The sequence below is a fragment of the Polistes fuscatus genome, unplaced genomic scaffold (assembly GCF_010416935.1).
Source record: "Polistes fuscatus isolate 324 unplaced genomic scaffold, CU_Pfus_HIC Scaffold6, whole genome shotgun sequence".
Lineage (NCBI taxonomy): Eukaryota > Metazoa > Arthropoda > Insecta > Hymenoptera > Vespidae > Polistes > Polistes fuscatus.
In genome coordinates this window covers 8,919,603-8,939,903 of record NW_025113140.1, presented here as the reverse complement: position 1 = coordinate 8,939,903, position 20,301 = coordinate 8,919,603, and the positions used below count along the sequence as shown (strand labels likewise).

The window sequence follows — 20,301 nt, the reverse complement described above, 5'->3', positions numbered from 1 at the left end:
ATTTCTAATCGTTTCGAAACGTTGCGTTCCTCGTTAACGTCTACAACGTTTCAACGTTCAACGTTGTTACGAGCCAAACGAACGAAGTCATCGATATAATATCGCGTCAACGTATTCGGCGAGATTAAAAACGCGATTTCTCTTTATTTTTCTTTTTCTTTTTTTATTATTTTTTTCTACCTCTTCAATTCTAATTTCGTCTAAAGGACGTCTTTCGAAGTTAACCTCGAAGAAACTCGGAACGAAATTCGCGCGTATCGAGGGAAGGCCGACGATGAATCAACCGTAACTTATATACGCTTTTAAAACCTAATCGATGGTTATGGTAGACATTCGCAAGGGAAACAGAGAGAGAGAGAGAGAGAAATATAACAATTTCATCGTGAAATAAAAAGAAATGTGATTTAACGAGCCATTCGAGAAAATGGAAAATTGTTTTATTTAATCTGGGTATAGAACACTATAACGTGACAGCCCTTATACAAGTAGCAAGAGATCAACGATAGAATATCTATCGGGGATTCGATGGTAAACGATTAAACTGTGGTCGTAACTATTACCAGAAAGCCGATTCACTGCGTGGTCCAGTGACTTTACCAAAAGCTAAAAACGTTCGATGAACGATATAACCGAGATAAAGATTAAACGCGAACGAGATTGGTGCAAGTTGTCGATAGGACATGTTCAACGAGATCGAAATCATAAGCTTGGATATTCTCTTTAACGTTATTTTACTACTCGTACAAATACGTTTCCCCCCCTTCTACTCCTCCCCAGCCCCAAACTTTTCCCAATATTTCTTTTCTTATTTTTCTTTTTCTTTTTTCTTTTTTCATTCGATTATTTTACATATCTATGACTGACGAATAAAATAATCGAACATTAAGTAACATAAATTATTCACAAATGATTAGTTTTTGTTACATCGAACGCATCATTTTCCACGATGCAACGAAAAAGTAACTTAACACGTGTGGGACACGTGCAGCTCATTCAACGGTCAGGCAGCCTAATGGTTTTTGACCTGCGACAGCATTAAGTGTATATTATCGTTTTTTTTCTTCCTTTTTCTTTTTTTTTTCCTTTTTGATGGATGTAAAAAGGGTTGACTTTCTCTCTTTTTTTCGTAGCGAGAGAAAGTTGTTGTTGAACGCGACTACGTAGCGAGAGTGTGACGGGTAATGCCATTAACTCGTATGGTTATTAAAAAAAAAAAAGGAAATCATATTTACTTACTTTACCAAAATTTTATAGAATTTTCTACAAACCTCGATACATTTCTCATATGTTATACATGAACAAGATAAAATAATCATGAAAATAATCATATGTTAACCCTTATTTATATTAAATAAATATAATTAAAGAAATATATTAACCCTTTTTTGAGTGCTGAACAATCTAATAATAAATTATATTTAATAATTTTTTAAAAATTTTATACTTTCTTATATATAATTTCGATGTGATAAATTTTTCAAATCGATAATCAATTCCTAAATCCCAACATTACATTATTTTACATTGAATACATTGACAAATCACTGTGGCAACTTTTACCAAACGCATATACTCGTTTGTAACACTCAAAGTGTTCAAAAAGGGATAATAGATCGTACGAGTTTTATCGAATTAGTCAAAAGAAAGAAAGAAAGAGAGAGAGAGAGAGAGAGAGTAGGAAAATCAGAACAATAATTTGAAGAGAGCGTCGAAAAGTAGTGCAGATATACGTTTCGTCGAAGAAGGGGGTGGGGTGGGATGAAAGAAATAAAATCGCGGTAAGGAAGAAAGTGAGAGACAAATTGAGGCTCTTTTTGAGGCTTTGTAAAAGCGACGTGCCTTGCTAAACGGAGAGAACCGTACCGAGAGTAGATGGTAGAACTGGAAACGGGAAAAAAAGATTCCTGAACGAGCGTAGGAATTTCGTAGGAGGAACACTCGCCGATTTCATGTTGGGCGGGCTCCTCTATTCGCTAAAGAGAGAGAGAGAGAGAGAGAGAGAGAGAGAGAATGAGAAAGTGAGAGAGGAGATGCCACTTTGGGATTCTTCTTCGAGAGGATTACACAATGAAATATATTTCCCTCTCGCGTCTTTTGCCCTCACCTCGTCCTCCCCCTCGTTCTGCCCCTCCTCCTCCTCCTCCTCCTCATCCTTCTCCTCCTCTAACTGGAAGCTCGGTTCACCCTCGCTAAATATAAAGCGTCGGACCGATTCGAGAAGAGAGAAAGCTAGCAGTCACACAAATCACAATGCCCGTCGCGAGAGACCAAACGAAGAAGGGACTCAAACGAAAAATTTTCTTAGCTTTCTTCTCTCTATCTTTCTCTTTCTCTTTCTCTTTCTCTTTCTCTTTCTTTCTTCTTTTTTTTTGTTTGTTTGTTTTGTCTTTTTCTATCTTCACGACTACTACGACTACGCAACTGAGACGAGTAAAATATGGATACTTTTTCGTAAACGCGAATATTACCAGCATAAAAGACGCAGACGATCGATGAACCCGATTCCAACAACAGCCCCCTCTCCCCTCCGTCCTATCCCTCAATTCTTCCCCTTTCTTGGATTTTTATCAACGGGGAGGACCCTTCCTTCTTTTCGAGAAATCTCTCTGTTTTTCTTTTTCTTTTTCTTTTTTCTATTTCATGCGAGAAGCGGTGGTCATTTTCGTGCCGATCGATACGCGGAGGAAATTTCGTGCTCGGTTTGACAGATATTGAAAACAATTTCTATCCAAAATTGTCTCTCTCTCTTTCTCTCTTTCTCTCTGTGTCTCTTTTGATTGTAGAAATTAATGAAATAAAAAAAGAAACAAATAAAACTACGAAATTCCGTTGATTATTAATTTGATGCGTGTCCGAGTTTTATTTGCATGCATAGGGTTATATATTTCGTTCGTATTCTGATTGATATATGGAAATTGTTGGTCTGTCGTATATTTAACAACAACAAATTTCTATTATTATTCCTACACTTCAAAATATAATTCTCTCTCTCTCTCTCTTTCTCTCTCTCTTTCTTCTGTATGTCGAATAAAATGAAATATAATTGAAAGGAAAAAGAAAAAAAAACAACAGCAACCAATAAAATCGTAGCGGTTCTAATTTGAAGTATCCAATAGAAAAAGAAAAAAAAACAAATCAGTTTTATGGAAATGGTGTATCTATTCACTACCACATATTTGTATTTTTTTGTTATTCGTCCCGTTCTTTAGAAAAAAACAAAAAAAAGAAAATACAACCGACAACAAAAAATATGTGTTTCCTCTCTATCTTTATCGCCGTTCTTCTTCTTCTTCTGTGTCGAATGAAATAAAATATAATCAAATAAAATTAAAAAAAATCGTGGAATCGTAATGGATCTCAATTTAAATCAATTTCAAAATATTATAATATAATATATTATGCAACTCGTGTGTCACGTATGTGACATTATAATAATTATCAATCGTTTAAATGGAATCTCAAGAATAAAAAAAAAGAAAAAAATTAAAAGCAGGATTATAAATCGAAAGCAAAACAACAACGTTCGAGTATAACGCAAAGTGGTTCGATCTCGTAAAATGAAATTCTTCGCTGGTCAGAGTGTGTTTTGAGTATCGTAGTGTTAGTTGGATTCTTGTTGCGATTCATGTCAGACCCGATATACGCGGTTGCTGCACTCATCTCAGACACGCTAAGCGTATCATTCTAATTTTCTTCTTTTATTATCCTCCGTCTCATCTCATATTTTCTCTCTCTTTCCCTCCCCCTTCCCCGTTCCTCCTAATTCCTTCCCTTTCTTTCTTTCTTTCCTACCCCCATTTTCCTCTTTCCATCTCTCTCTTACTTGGATCCGTCGTCTTTCGGTTTTGAGTGTCAAAAACGATCGCGAGTTTCTGAAAAGATAGACGACGGTTGAATCGGGCAGCTTTTATCGTAAAGTAGGATGAGTTAACCGGCTTGCAAGAGTAAAATGCAAGCTTTAAATAAGCACGATGTTTGCTCTTGTAGATAGCACGAAGCCGCGGCCTCAATGTTGGAGGTCGGGACTATACTTTTCTCGAGATTTTCTCTCTCTCTCTCTCTCTCTCTCTTTCTTTTTCAATTTTTTTCTATTTTTTTTTCTTTTTTCTTCTTCTTCTTCTAACAGTGCTAATAAGTCATCTCTACTTTTCGATTAATCTTTGATAATATTGTCGTCAGTCATTTACTTCGCGATACTAATTCACGAATTCGTAAATCATTTTTTTTTGAGATTAGGTAATTTTAGATGATAATAATAATGAGACTTACTTTTTTCGGATCAATTTTAATCAAGTTGATTGGTCTACGCGTGTTATTATTATTATTAATAATAAAAGAATAACGTAATATAAATTCAATAAAGGTTTTATCTTTTGCATCATTTACGTGTGAAAAAAGGTATGAGGGTAGGGGGTGGTGGGGACACTTTAATAATATCGTCGTACTTCTAAACCGTGTTAATCAAATCGATGAAAAAAATATCTGCTGTATTACTATACACACGATTTCTTTTTACCGATCTCTTCTCGGATGTTCAAATACAGAAGAAGAAGAAGAAGAAGAAGAAGAAGAAGAAGAGGAAAGAGAGAATGAGTGAGTGAGTGAGTGAGTGAGTGAGTGAGTGAGTGAGAGTAACGAGGAGTCTCTCTTTCACTCCGAGAATAGTTCGTGGCGACGCCACATATAGAATGCGTCGAGTACAAATAGAGGAATATGGGGAAGACGGATAAAATGTGTACGGGGTGTTTAGTGGTCCAAAGAGTGTAGGAATGAATGAGAGAAAGAAAGCGAGAGAGATCAGAGGCCAAGACGCCGATTACCACCACCACTACTACTACCAGTTCTTATTCCCCTAACAACTCTACCCGTGGGGTGAGAAGATACAGGAAAAAATAAAAAAGTAAAAAAAAAAAAAACAAGTCCAACAAAAAATTCATCTTCCTAGATCGCTAATCTTTTCCGTTTTCTCTTTTCTCTCACTTTTTTTTATCTTTTTTTTTTTTTTTGAACACACACGACTCTAAATAACTGTTGATTATTTTAGATTTGATTTGTTTGATTTTTATTTAACGAATTTGAGATCTTTGATTATGGTTATTCGGTTACGATGTAAAGTACATTTTTTCATGGGGATGCATTTTTGTTAAATTATATTTTGACGCTCAACGCAAATTGAATTTTATTATATTTAAATATTATTTATTTCTTTTTTGTATGTGCGATGAACTGAATTGATATTATAAATATTTAAAATTGAATAGGCCTATAGTAGTCTAGGGATTAATAAATCTTTTATTATGGTTATTCGGTTAGGATGTAAAGTAAATTTTTTCATGTGGATGCATTTTTGTTAAATTATATTTTGACGCTCAACGCAAATTCAATTTCATTATATTTAAATATTATTTATTTCTTTTTTGTATGTGTGATGAACCGAATTGATATTATAAATATTTAAAATTGAATAGGCCTATAGTAGTCTAGGGGTTAATAAATCATTTTATATAAATTAGCTTGTACCATACGTATCGTTGCATGATATTCTACCTCTAGTTTATTTGTAAACGATAGTTTGTTGGACAAAAATTAACAAATTGAAATTATAATAATTTTTAACCAATCATCTTTAAGAGTTTTGATATTTCTATTAATATCAAAAACAAGGGAAAAGAAAGAATATTCGAATAAATATATTTATATATCTATCGATCTTTTCATTTTAACTTTTGGTAAACCCATTTTCTAATTTAACCAACTTTATTTTAGTTAATCGATCAATAAATCAAAGGAATATTTTCCTGACAAAATCTGAAAGGAGAATTTGTGATCGTTCGTTAAAGGAAAAAAATAATAATGGATATTTGAGAAAGACAAAACCGATCGTATCGATTTGAACTTAAAGAAAAGTGTAGTGTGGCATCAGACTTTAAATGCTCACCTTGCTTATCTATCTATTTCTTTCTATTCCCTTCCTCTTCTTATTGGTTTCCAATACTTTGTGCCGAAAAAACGATGAAGACGGTTTACTCTTGCGGTTTATTCTCTCGCAAACATACTCTCTCGGTAAAAAAAAAAAAAAAAAAAGAAAAGAAAAGGATAAATTCAATAACCTCACTGGTTCACGTCGAAAAAAGGATTTTCCACGTGATCTACACTTCGTTTTCTTATATATTATTTCATCAAACGTATACACTCTCATCTTTTTGTCATCCTTTCATAGGAAAATAAAAACAAGGAATTTTAACGCAAGATACAAAAATATTCTTTTTCCCGATATATCTAACGTTGCATTGAATTTTATTTCATCAACAAAACCTAGGAACCCGTTTTGTTTTTCGAATCCTAACTGACACATTGAAATATTTGTTGTTTGTTTGTACATACCATATTTTCCATCGACACGTGATCCTGCGAGCCAGAAGATCGGTTCCCTTGCAACAATGCTTCTAAGCTTTCGATATATTCTATCGCATTTCTAAGTATCTCAACTTTTGGTAAACGTTGATTAGGATTGTTGCTAGTTCTTCGTTTTAATACTTCGAATGCTTCGTTAACCTGTAAATCATTAATCGTAATACGTGTAATAAATAAAAATGATGATAAATTAAAATTAAAGAGTAACTTTAAATTGTCAAATAATTCAGCTCGATCATTTAACAATCTTGAGATATAAGATTTTAAAATAGGCTCTCGGGAATTATATTCGTCATCCGAAAAGCTTCTCCCTTACTTTAATGGGGTAATAAACGTCGATAAATATTTTCTTACTATCAAACAACTCGAATGGTGTGTATAAACATTTACTTTATAAATTATATTCAGATATTTCTAGAGGTAAGAAAAATCGTGAAATAAAAATTGAGACATGATTTTTAAACGCAAAGAAAAAACAATACTAATTGTTCGGTACCATGATTGCTCAAAAGGTATACGTCTTTTTGTTTTAATTATATATATAAATATTTTGTTTCACGTAATATACGTAAGTGTGATTGCAATTCTTAAAGAAAAAAAGGAAAGTATTTCTCTTTAACTTTGATTAGGATATATCAGCAACCCGATTCGTTGTAATGTTCCTGAAACGTTTATCGGTGTTCACTAGGATTACTGAGAGTCGATTAGTTAGGGCGAATGACTCGGTCAAAATTACGTTTGCCCTTGGAACCGTGGGGATTGCTGTTAATTGGATAACCGGCAATGAAATTTCGATCGATGAAGATCTTCCGACGGTCCCCGATTAATTGATAAATTCACTCGAGTTAGGGTTAAACATTAGTCGAATATATCGATACTTAAATCTAACGATTAACTCAAGTAATAGATAAACCGAGATTCACAATTGAATACAACGAGAATTGAATTAAGAATAGTAAACTTAAAAACACATACAAACCTTTCTCAAACGTCTTCTTTCTCTCAACGTGGCAGCTTTCCTACGATCAACGGTGACAGTTTTCTTTTTACAAGCTTTGCAAGCCCAAAGCAAGCACCTCCGTGGTCCATGAGGTGAACCGGTGTCCAGGACGTGTGGATGAGGAACGTGTTCGACCGTTTCACTCTCGTTCGTTTCTTCCCCATCTGCCGAAGGTGATTCTAAATCAGCCGAAGCGTCAGCCGAGACAACCGAGGATGCATCGTCCGAATCTAGGATGTATCTAGATTGTGTCCTATTTAAATTCAAAAATAAAAAGAAAAACACAAACACTTATTACATTTGATCTATCGAATCCTATAATAATCGTATCCATGCAAACGATATACATATTTAAAATTATTCTAAAAGATAAAGTATTAAACAATAAATTATACTAATCATTGATGACCCTCAAAAGGCCCTTATTCTAATTCGATAACAACCACTGTCACAATCGGACGTTTCAACTTGAATGTTTGAATATATATGATCTGATAATGGATAAGAATATTAAGGTATTATAGAAAATGAAATAATAATAATAATCATAAAATATGGGTTGGTAATGATTAGGCTCGATGAAAATGCTAGTTAAGATATCGCAAAATAAACGAATTGTCGAATTGTTGCCTTAATCATCCTTTGGTTAACGTTAGCCGGCTAGTTAATAATGGTTGCACGTGCGTAAGTCTGTCAGAAAACAGTTTCCGCGATTGGAATCGTTCCAGGTGGTGGTTCCTTAAGTTCTCTATACGCCATAAACTCTCTTCTACTCTGGTTTATACTTTAATACTCGAAAGATGGGATACTCGAAAGAAAAAGACGAAGAGAGAGAGAGAGAGAGAGAGAGAGAGAGAGAGAGTGTGTGTGTGTACTGTGAGTGTGTGTGTGTGTGTGTCTACGAACGAGATTCATTTCATACAAGAGACAAAGTAAAGATGAAGAGATACGGGGGGATTTACGGGGGTGGAAGGTAGGAAGGGTAATGGAAAAACAAAGAAAAGGAAGACTCGTGGTACGAGGTGAAAATGGTTTAATGCGCTTTAAAGCCGTCGTCGCATTTTCGTTTAAAATACAGGACTTTCAGACTTCGATTTCAGCGGTACGCCGATAAATGTGTCACTCGTATGTTCTAACCGAGAGAAAGTGATAGATCACCCTGCCGGGACTCCCTCTCTCTCTCTCTCTCTTTTTATCTTTTCAAACTGCAAGCAAAACTTCTTCGAAATAAAATTACGCTTAACGATATAACTCGGTTTTTTTTAAAAAAAATCTACCATAACGTAATTTCTATAAACCTCATGATTTTGTTCGCAGGATATTTTCAATCGTTTAACTTTTATATTGAAATTAATCGTATTCGTTTCCATATCGAATGAGATCTCTTAAAACACGTGCGTGCGTCTATGTATGCGTGTATCGATAATTTGCACATTTATTCTTTTCCTTTTTATTCAATGAAATGAAATACAAAATAATATGAAATATCATCGTATCATCGGTTACTTCGTTTCGTGTATCAATAACAATGTACAAAAGTTTAATCATTTTTTTTTTCCCTTTCAACATGGTAAAACTTTGGTACCATTTCTAACGTGCAATTTAGGTGAAATCACGCTAACTTTTTTCGTCGTGCACTTGACACAGAATCGAGAAGAGAACGTTCGTCGTCGTAAAGCCAAGCTTCCTTATTCTACGTCACGTTATCGTATCTCGAGAAATATCGCGGTCTTTGACTCTAATCTTTCTACAAAAATTGTCTACCTATATTAGAATATGCGTTTGAACACATACACGTTTACTATCATTTATTTGTATTTTATTATAATAATTATTCGTAATTTTTTAACACAGAAATCATTTTCATTTTTTAATTATCAATTTGACGGATATATTTGAAATTGGATTTATTATTCGATCGTTCCCATATCCGAATTGAATTCTCATTCTCACCTGACATTTTCATGACGAAAGTGATTAGAGCTGACCGACGCCAAACTGTTATCGGCATTTACGTTCCTCATCTGCCGTTCCTCGGTGTCTCTTTTGCTAACGTAACTCGGAAGATATTCGTTATCCGTGGAAGCATAGATGTGTCTATGACGATGATGATGATGATGATGGTGCAGGTGATGATGTCGATATGTGTCGTAACTCGACCTGCTTGTAACGGTGTCGTAAGCGTACGGAACGGTATCGGTTACGAGGGTCATCATTTCAAGTCCAACTTGATTCCAAAGAATCCAATTGTTATTAATATATTTTCTTTTTTTCTTTTTTTATTTTTCTTTTCGTTACACGTATTCAATTACTTCCCTTTCTATTACTCTATTTCTCTAAATCTAACTAAAAGTTATTTTCCTTCTATAATGTTCTCTATTATAACTCAAACTTACTCATAATGACAATAAGAAACGTATCAAAAAGTTTAAAACAATATTATTCCTGATCCCCTTTCTTCGATATAATCCCGTTCTTCTATAATATCACTTTATTTTTTTCTTTTCACTCACTCATTCATTCGTACATTCGTAAAACTTTTCATAACGAGTATTAACACGTGGAACAATTTTTTATTGTTATCACCCACCAGGGAGCTCGCTCGCGTAAATGAATTTTGTTACTTTTCCCAAACGCGTGTACGCGCATCGAGAATTACTCTTGGGTCAACTTCAACGTCGATGTGTATTTTTTCATTTAATTTCGTATCGATATCGATGATGAAAGAAACATTACGTTACGTTACGTTATGTTACAATACGTACATTACATTACACACATACGTATATATACATAAGATGCGTATATAGAATCGTCACTTTACTATACACGCGTTATCGAACGAAAGAACCGATGTAAAGAACAAAATCACTCGTTCACCATTTTATCGGATTAGTATTAATTGATTATTTAATGTTTATCGTTCGATTTTGTCCGATCTTTGAAAAGACACAACAAACACCCGAAATCTTTGGAGTCGGAGATCGGAGTGAAGCCTTCAGCATTTTCGAGCACTTAGTGTCTCCGCCAGGCCACATGGTTTTGTCTTCGTGTGCGTTTCTATTTCTCTCTTTCTCTCGCTCATATTCTCTTAGCTTTCGGCACAGCGTGCGTATCGCATACCAACGTATGTATATATATATCTATCTCTACGAATACGTGTCTGTGTCCGTGTCTGTGTGTGTTTGTGTGTGTACTGTTGTTGGTTAGCACACAATGAAATTAAACGCGTGTTCATGTGCGTTGGTCACACCCAACGTTACTATTTTTGAATACACTCCGGCCAATTGCGGCTAAGGAAAATTGTCTTAGACACGCCGTCGTCACGCCTCCGAACTGTCATAGATGCATTAGTTTGGCAGGGACACTTTCTGGGGTGTGGTTTCGGTTATTTAATGCTATTACTTATATTTTCTTTTTATTTTATTCCCCCCCCCCTACCATCACCCCCACCACCACCACCACTTCTATATTAATCAGATTTTCATCGATTTCGTTCGAATTTCTTTTTTCTCGGATGACCTGTTGATCATCGAGAAATAGAAAGAGAGAGAATAACTTTGTCTACAAATGTTGAAGAACTCTTGATTTATTATTTATTTCCAAAATGACGAATCGAGAAAGTTTCGTATGTGTTCAACTTGTCCGACATTTTCATTCGATCAGTTTCTTGTCCACCGTGTTCATTTTTCATAATCCCCATCTATCTTTCTTTCTCTCTCTCTCTCTCTCTCTCTCATGGCTGATCGAAATTCTTCTAAATACTTCAAATCTAACTCAAAGATGGATAGAATTTTCCACGAGGAAGCATCGTTTATCACCCTTCGACGTTGGTTCCAAACCTCATAACGCATGCAACGCGAATATTTTTGCTCTTAGCGCGGAAAGGGGTTTATTCTTTTTTTTTTCTCTTGAAATATTATCATTTTATCAAATTTTCCTCCATCGTTATACAATATTTTTCATCTTTAGACGATGTACAAATGAGATAAAGAAACCGTACACGTATTCGTTTAACATTTTTTTTTTTTTTTTTTTTTCGAAAAATTATTCTTCCCGCGAACGACGATAGGAGGTCGTTGGATAGATTGGAGAAAGAAAAAAAAGAGAGGGGAGGAGGAGAGGAGAAGAGAGGAAAAGGAAAAAAAAACCTCGCGATGGGGAATCAATTATCAACGTAGTAAAAACACAAGGGAAACGAAGAAATAATCTAGAAAAATTTCCCGTTTATATAGAATCGTCGAATTAGAATCGAAAGAGGGAAAAAAAAGTTTTATAATTACCAATTCGATTATAATCGAGCACGGTTCGATAAATCGCGACGCGTGAAATTGTCCCGAAAGAAATAAAATAGGAAAAAAAGGGAGGGAAATGGGAATTGGAAATGGGAAAGGGAAGAAAAAAAAAGGAAAAATAAATAAATAAACGTAGAAATAAAATGGCGAAAGATAAAAGAGAAAATCTCCGTAGAATTATAAAAAAGAAATAAAAAAAAAATGAAAAAAAAAACACGCTAAAAAAGCAATTAATGAAAAATCCATGCTGAAGAGGCAGTAAGGTTAGCGTGGAAACTTCCGGCCGGCGCGTTTAACCTAATTTTGATTCGAAATTAAATCCCACCTTTCCGAGTAATAATAATAATAGTAGTGGTAGTGATAGTAGTAGTGATAGTAGTAGTAGTAGTAGTAAAAACGAGGAGTACTAACGCGATTTCTCTTAATTCTCGTAGAAAATTAAATCCATATCTTACGAAGAGGGATGATAGGTGGATGGATGAGTGGGTGGTGGTGGTGGTGGTAGAAGAGGAGAGGGGGTGGTCAAACGAATGAAATAGAAAAGGTAATACTCGAAGATGGCAAGCAAGTTCCGTCGCATTGAGTTAGAGTGAAACGAATTGAGTAAAAGAATAAGAGAGGGTGAAAGTGGCATAAGAAGGAAGAGGGGGAGGAAGAGGAGGAAGAGAAATTACTGTTCACCCTTTCGTAGGATCACTCTTGAACGATAACCCGATAACCCGTAAAGATAGTGCTTTTTTATATCGTTGGAAAGGAAGCGTCTACGTCAAACGGCTCTTTGCATTTTTGCACCTTCTGATGGATCGGTCTGTAGTACAGCTCCATTAAGAAATAATTAATCACTCGTATTATCTTATCCATCTTTTTCTGATTTTTTTTTATCTTCTTATTGGGGGAAAAAAAAAAAACCAACAACAAACAAAAAAAAAACAATATATATAAGTTTAAGGCAATTTTAATTAAAGAAAGTTTCAAAAGATCTTCGAACGTTAATTCGTTTTCGCTTCTTCAATATTTTTCATTATTTTCTTGTTCCTTTTTTTCCTTCCCCCTCCCCCTCCTTTAATTTATACGACTCGAATCTTGATACGGAGAGGAGTGGAGAGGGAAATGGCTAAGAGGAAAAAACAAAAATAAAAAATAAAAAAAAATTAAAATCAACGGTAGTTTTCTCTATTTTCCAAAAGAAATATCGTCGAAACGCTAACTAAGCGAAAAGAGGGAAACGAGCGACAAAACGAGGCAGGATTCTTGGCAGCTTTTAAACGAACTTCACCATCACCCGTACCAACACCAGCAGAGCACCCAGCAGAGCTGAATAGGTAGGGATCGTAGTGCATTAATACTGGACCAACAACGGTGGCAGCTCATCGATATTCGTAGACGGTCGAAACGCGTCGTCCATAAAATCCCCGAAAGCTTCTTTTTCTCCTCTCGTCCCTTCGCGAAATAGATAAAAGAAGATGAGTGGAAAATCTTCTGACATGTAGGTGCTTCGTAACACAAAACCAAGCTTGGATTTTAATATTTCAAATCTCTTATACTATACGGGATGGGGGGAAGGGGATGGGGGGTTTTCCATAGAAAATCTCGATCGATATCTAGACGAAGTAATAAGTTTTGACAAGTTGATATTTTGTATTTATCGATGATATACGATACCTGACATGGTGTGTAGAATGTGTCAGAACACAGAATCATGATTCATCGGATCATCAACATTTAGATTATTAACAGAATTAGATATAATTCAACGGAATCATGAAATCGGAACAACCGCAAAAAGAATAATTATGCAATTATTAATTACGTACGAGAGCTATTAGTACGTACATCTGTTTACAAATCAATTTTTCTTCCAAATTAAATCCACCCACACACGGCATTTGGTCGTTCTTGATTTTCATCTTATTTTGAGCCATGAAATTCCCCTGACCTCATTTGTACTATGAATTTCGGACCACCCTCTATACACACATTCACATACACATATGTATCTATATATATATATATTTATATGTTCGCTACGTGATGTCTTATACTGGAAGAGATAAATGCACGCACATAAAAATATATCTATATATAATATATAACAATATATAGATATAAGATATAAGTTAGAGAAAGATAAGACAGTGTATGTAGACATATATAAGGTTCGGTAGAAGCAAAGGGTAGTAGAGTCAGCCCTTCTTTCTCTTTGTCGCACTTCGTATCCACTTACACATATAAAAGGATAGCGCGGACTCATACATATGAAAAGCTGGACCAGCTCGTGGTGGTTCGGTGCAGTTCGGATACGCTCGTTGACGGGGTAAGGAGGAAGAGAAGGAGGAGGAGGAAGAAGAGGGAGAATGGTGGAAAGCAAAGAGTACGGGTGGTTAGAAGGAGCGAGATAGAAAACGGGTCACTCTCTCTCCTCCTTTCAGGATTCGGCTGGCTGGGATACCTATGTACATCTGCCAAAGCCGAAAGTTCACGAGAGGGCAATGCCTCGCCCACTTTTATGGGACCGGGAGAAGACGTGGGCGCGCGCGCGCACGCTTATATCCGAGGATAAAAAGAGGAAGGGAAGAAGAACTGAAGGAAGGAAGGAAGGAAGGAAAAGGGCAAGAGAGAAGAAGAAGAAGAAGGGAAAAGGAAAGAAGAAGAAAGGGAGTACTGCGAAGGAAAACGAACCCCTTTGACGTGTGTCGCCGCTTTACATCGAATCTTCTTCGATATCCTTCCTAGAACGGAAGACGGATAAAAAAAATAAAAATAAAAAAAGAAATAAAGAGAGAAATAAAGAACACATGACAGAATGAGAGAATAAAGGAAGTTCGTAACGCAAATACAAAAGTCGAAAGGGAGGAAGGAGACAGGATATCCACTCGATTTCGTTGCTCGTATCGACCGTCTTATCTTTCCTAGGTAATACGCGGCAAAGGTCAAAGTGAAACGGATGAGAAAGAGACAATTCTAAAGTTTCCCGATTCTAAACTTGCATCTAGAATTGTTGGTCTCGATCTATCTCGATACATCGGTTAGATAAATGTTGTCTTTCTTGGAAACTAAGTTGCTAGAACGAATGTTGAATAAATAGATATTTTACTAAAACACGTAAGACACTTTCTCCTCTCTCTCTCTCTCTCTCTCTCTCTCTCATCTATTGTCTCTCATAGTTTCTGCTTAGTTTACTCCTAGAGAAGATACGAACTCTCTGCTACCTCTGAAATTGACTTAAGAACGAATAGACTACGCGTAGTACGAGTACGTTACCAGGGTAGCATACATACAGGGGCAACCCGTTTGTTTCTATCCTAGAGAGAGAAAATATCGTTGCTTACCTAATTTCCTGCTCGAAGGGTTAAGAATTTATGTTGGTAATTTGCGTACGCGATACTCTTAGAACGAGAATATAAATACCTTCCCCTCCCCTCCCCTCCCCTCCTACCCGTTTTGTAATTGGGTTTTATTTTTAATTGATTTTTTTTTTTTTATATCTTATACATATTTATTTATTTTGATTCGACGTTGTATTGTGGAATTGATTTCTCTCTCTCTTTTTCGTTTCTACCGACATTTTCTTTCGACAATAAAAATAATATGATAAAGAAGATCGGCAATAATAATAGCTTTTGAACTATGACATATTTGAAAATCGAATCCGTCGATATCGAATAAAGAGAGGAATCGCATGGATTCGAGTAAAAGAAACTAGCGTAAAAATATATTATATAGAAGAAAACGTTGAAAGGAAGAGTAAACCGTGGACCGTGAAAAAAAAACGAAAAGAAAGGAAATTGAGAAAGAGAAAAACATTCGAGAAATAGAGAAAGAAATAGAATGAAGAAGAAGAAGAAGAAGAAGAAGAAGACGACAACGACGACGACGTAACTGTCGTATTCGTTTTCTCTCTTATGTGAGAGAAGAAGAACGTTGAAACGTTTTTCGCGTGACAGAGCGTTGTAAAAAAGGGAAAAAATTCCTTTCTAATAACGAGAACGTTCGACCGAGTTCTTTACTTTTATATTTTTTTTTTTTTGTTTTATGCATTCCTCCTCGTGTCTCCAAGTGGTTTTGGTGAATCGTTCGTTTCTGAGAGAAAAAAAGGGGAGAAAGAATGAGAATGAGAAAGAGAGAAAGAAAGACAAAAAAATGGAGAACGTAGCTTTAATATTCGAGGCCGCCTTAAACGAGGTATTTTTCGCGTCAAGGACAAGAGCAAAAAGGATTACATCGAGTGGTCGATTCTTAAAGGAGTAAAGTAACGGTAAAGGGAATAAGGCCGACTCGCGAGTAACCACGCTTACACTACTACTCATCTTCTTAAAGTTATCTTCGCGAACCTACTGTTTTTCAACTGTAAAATTAAAAAAAAGAAAAAAACAAAGACAAAAGAAAAAGGGAATGTAATCAATTTGTTGCAAATCTTTTCCATATTTTTCCATCTCTGAAATGAAAATATATAACGAAAGCTTCGTTTAACTGCAATTACGTTTAAATTATTGTTAATCGCATTTGTGCGAGCTGGTTTTGTTTTTTGTTTCTTCTTCTTTTTTTTTCTTTTTTTTAAGTAAGTGGCGCGAATCTAAATTGAAATGAAAAAAAAAATGAGATAGTGGGGTATTTAATCCGTAATTTGTATATTATAAAATTGTGTAGTTATATTTGTGTTGGGAAAGATAAATATTTCATACATGTATATATATATATCGAAGTTACGAGAGTGGAAATTTCTACTCGAAAAGATAGAAATAGAAAAAGATTTGAAGTTTTTCGAAAGAACGATAATAGAGCTAGTTTCAGTATAAAATGTGTACTATGGTATTTCGATAGAAACTATGTTAAACATTGGCAAACACGTAGATGCCATAGAGAAAGAGAGAGAGAGACTCACCGAGCCATCTTGCTACGTGGTTAAGCAGTTTAACAAAAGTGGCCGTAGAGTACTCTGGTGAAACCAAGTGAAAGAGAGAGAGAGAGAAAATTGAATGCACAGATCGAATGTATAGAAAATCGAAATCATGCATAGAAAAATGAAAAAAGAAAAGCTTGCAAACGATTATAACTTTGGATATACAAACTACTCAAATATTGTTTATACTTTTTGATGAGACCAACTATACGAGAGAGAGAGAGAGAGAGATAAAAAGATAGAATCACAGATCGAATATGTATATGTATAGAAAATCTAAATCATGCATAGGAAAATAATACAACGTTAATATTGTTTAAAGTTTATTATAAATTGACATACATTTCTAATCATGTTTTCTGTATATTAAACGAGCTACAGAGAGAAACGTGTATTGAAAATCTGTCTAACGCACACGGTGGCTTGCATTATAGCATTACGCGTTAGCGTAAGAGCAGTCGGTGTCAAACGTTGATAGACATTAAGAGCCACAAAGGGGCAAATCATCGGATATTTCAGCCGATCATTTTCTACCTATCCATGAACCCCATTCGCAAATTTATTCGCTAGGTGTTAAATTAAGTCGAATTAAAATAAAAGAAAAAGAAAGGAATGGTGAGAAAGGAATGGTGAGAAAGAAATAAACGAATCGGATGAGGAATGCGAAGTTGATAAAACTCGTTGGGAAATTTATAGCGCAATCTTGTTCTTTCGCAAGTTGTAACGTTCATCACCGGGTACACTTCATTACAGTACCACATTTTCATTATCCAACAATATTAAATGTAATTCATAGTGCACGTACCTGAAATGTTTCTTTTTCTCGTGATTTTAACTACGAAAGAAATTCAAGTTTTCAAACGAATTCCGATTGAAACCGCGCTTTATATTAATTACATTTATTTTATCGTATTTATTCATTTATTAATACTTATACCACATCGCTAACTCTTGTGAAATAACTTTTCTTTTTTTTTCTTCCAAAGAAACATTTTCTTTCTTTATTTTATTAACCCTTTTTCGTAATTAACGATTCATATACGAGTCGTCCCTTGCAAGGGTCACGTATGAATGACCGACCGACCTATATCGGAGTCGTATGAACCCTTTTGTCCCGGCACCTAACGAAAAGGTTAATAATGTTTTAACAAATTATTCAACTAATAGTAAGTTTTTCTCTCATTAATTTTCTATCTACGTGAAATGAAGTATTTCTATATTACATAAACAAGATAAAAACAAAAACAAAAAAAAAAGAAATAAAATAGAAGCATTTGGTAAAAAAAATAATTTGATAATAATTTTCAAACGTTTCATAGACGCGTGCACACGCGCAGCCCAAAATTTTGTATTTTCCATCGAGAGTTTGATCTACTTTGAGAAAAGTATTAGCAGGATAAAAGTGGATGATAAGAGATCGGTCCACGGGAAGAACGTAGACGCTCGTGCTAGTGGAAATCCTCGACTCGTACTACTTGCGATTGGCGGGACGGGTCACGTGACTCAACACTCCCAAGTAGTCAGGCTCAAGATTGCGGCACGATCGGACAGCTCGATTTATTTCGACCTTTACTACTTCCTATGATCATTCTTTTTAGCGACTACCACCAGTATCTCTCTCTCTCTCTCTCTCTTTCTCTAACTCTATATAGGGTGATCGCTACGTAAAAGATTTGGAAATAAAATTCTATACTTTTCCGAAAGGAATTAAACATACATTTTCTCGGAAGGTAGTAGTAGAAGCAGGAAGTGAAAGAAAATAACCTGGGAACTGAAACAGAGAATTTCATCTTACAAAAAAAACAAGGCGCGAAGAAGAAGAAGAAGAAGAAGAAAGAAAAAACAGAGGGGAAAGAAAAAGAGGGAGGAATCCTTTGAGTGAGACAAGCCGACGGGTTGGAATGGGGTGAGGGGGGAGGGGGGACTGTGGATCGAGGAAAAGGGAGAGAATTTTACCGATAGTATCCGAAGGTTGGTAACGAGATGTAGGTGAAGCTCCGCGAGTCGAAGGGGTGGCGATGGTAGTGGTGGTGGTGGTGGTGGTGGTGGAAAGCGTCGGCGAAAGCAACGAGAGGGAGATCGAGAGGGTGACGGTGGTGTAGCAGAAGACGGGGGTTGGTGCGGGCGAGGGGAGGGGGTTGGGGTTGCCCGTCGTAGAGCAGAGGAGGAAGGAGAGGGGAGAAAGGACAGGGCGTCCAAAAGCGTAGTGGGAAGCTTGCGGGGAGAGGCAAAGAGAGAGAAGGGGTGAGAGTGAGAGAGAGAGAGAGAAGGGGGTGGGAGGATCGCTTGCGAGTCGTGTGTTGCGGGCTGCTGCGGCTCGGGCGCGACAGTTCTCTCTCGACCACCGTCGGAGAATTTTCGCGTTGGCAATTCGAAAACGAGCCTAAGAGATAGAAACGGTGGGTTTATCGAAAGAAAAAAGAAAACTATAGGATAAAAGGGAAAGGAAATAGAAATAGAAATATAATTCGGCATTGACGCGCTTATCTTGTCATAGTTCGCGCAACTAATTTGAAAACTTGGTCCGATTCATTGAAAATTTTGTCTTTAAACCATGTCGGAGATCGAGAAGAAAAGATCATCAACTCGGTTTCTACGGATGAGAGGATAAACGGAAGAAGTAGGGAAGGAGAAGTAGGAGGTGGTGCAAAAGAAGGGAGGGGGTCAAGGGGGAGGCGGTGATAGTGGTGGTGGCGGCGGTCGTCGTTGAGGTGGCGGAGGAGGAGGAAGAGGAGGAGGAGGAGGAGGAGGTGGAGGTGAAGGTGGTGGTGGTGGTGGTGGTGGTGGAGGTGGTGGTGGTGGTGGGTGGCGAGGCGGCGATCGTGTTCAGAACCGGGACGGAACATCGATCAACGGCATGTGGAAACGCCTTGAACCAGATACGAAAGCAGCAGCGTTTTTTTCGGCCTCGACCGCGAATCGCTGGAACGATCGCGTTCGTTCGATTCCATTCGAATCTCTTATTATTTAGCCGATACCTCATAGACGATCTCAAATCACAGTGCCGTCGCAATCCTCGTTCAAGCTCGGCCCGCCTAACTTCCATCATCGGCTAAGATCGTTCAAACTCGTCGTTTGAAACTAACGAACACTTATTTTTCTTTTCTTCTTTTTTTTTTTTTCCCCCATTCTTCCTACTAATTCTCAAACAGAGGGCGCTTTCACGCGCTCGAAAATTGATCCTCGATCTGACTTTTTATTTATTACGATCAACATTTATTTATTGTTGTTGAATGAACAAATATATATATATATATGTATAAATCATATCGAATATGATCACGATATATTGGACTAAAGTAAAAGAAATGAATTATTTTTGTTGAATGATCGTCGAGATTGAAAAGTTCGATATTACTTGGAGCTTATCCGAAAGACTTCTTCTTATTCTTCTTCTAAGTTAAGATCTGTGAAAGTTTGTATAAAGCTTGCGGCTTCTTCGCATCGGAGCTCGAACGAGAGAGTATCGCAAGAGAGCTTCTCGATTAGTTTGTTGTTTGTTACACTACAGGTCTCTCGATCTACGAGAGAGACTTGAAATATCGAGAGAAGAAGAGGAGGAGGAGGAGGAGGAAGAGGAGGAAGGGTGGAATATACACAACACATACACACGGGGATAGATACACACGTATATACGTATATGCAAATATATAAAGAGAGAGAGAGAAAGAGAGAGAAAGAGGAAGAGATAG

The 20,301-nt window shown here is 36.3% G+C and overlaps 1 protein-coding gene across 1 annotated transcript in view; it reads right to left on the bottom strand.

Moving 5' to 3' along the window:
- Nucleotides 1-10,811, bottom strand: part of LOC122523115 (transcription factor SUM-1) — a 33,194-nt gene extending 22,383 nt beyond the window's left edge. The window contains exons 1-3 of the mRNA XM_043644714.1: nt 9,368-10,811; nt 7,394-7,667; nt 6,385-6,555 (exon numbers count right to left, since the gene is read on the bottom strand). Coding sequence (XP_043500649.1) covers nt 6,385-6,555; nt 7,394-7,667; nt 9,368-9,630 — 708 coding nt within the window. The 5' untranslated portion in view covers nt 9,631-10,811. The remainder of the gene's footprint in view (nt 1-6,384; nt 6,556-7,393; nt 7,668-9,367) is intronic.
- Nucleotides 10,812-20,301: the final 9,490 nt, after the last annotated feature.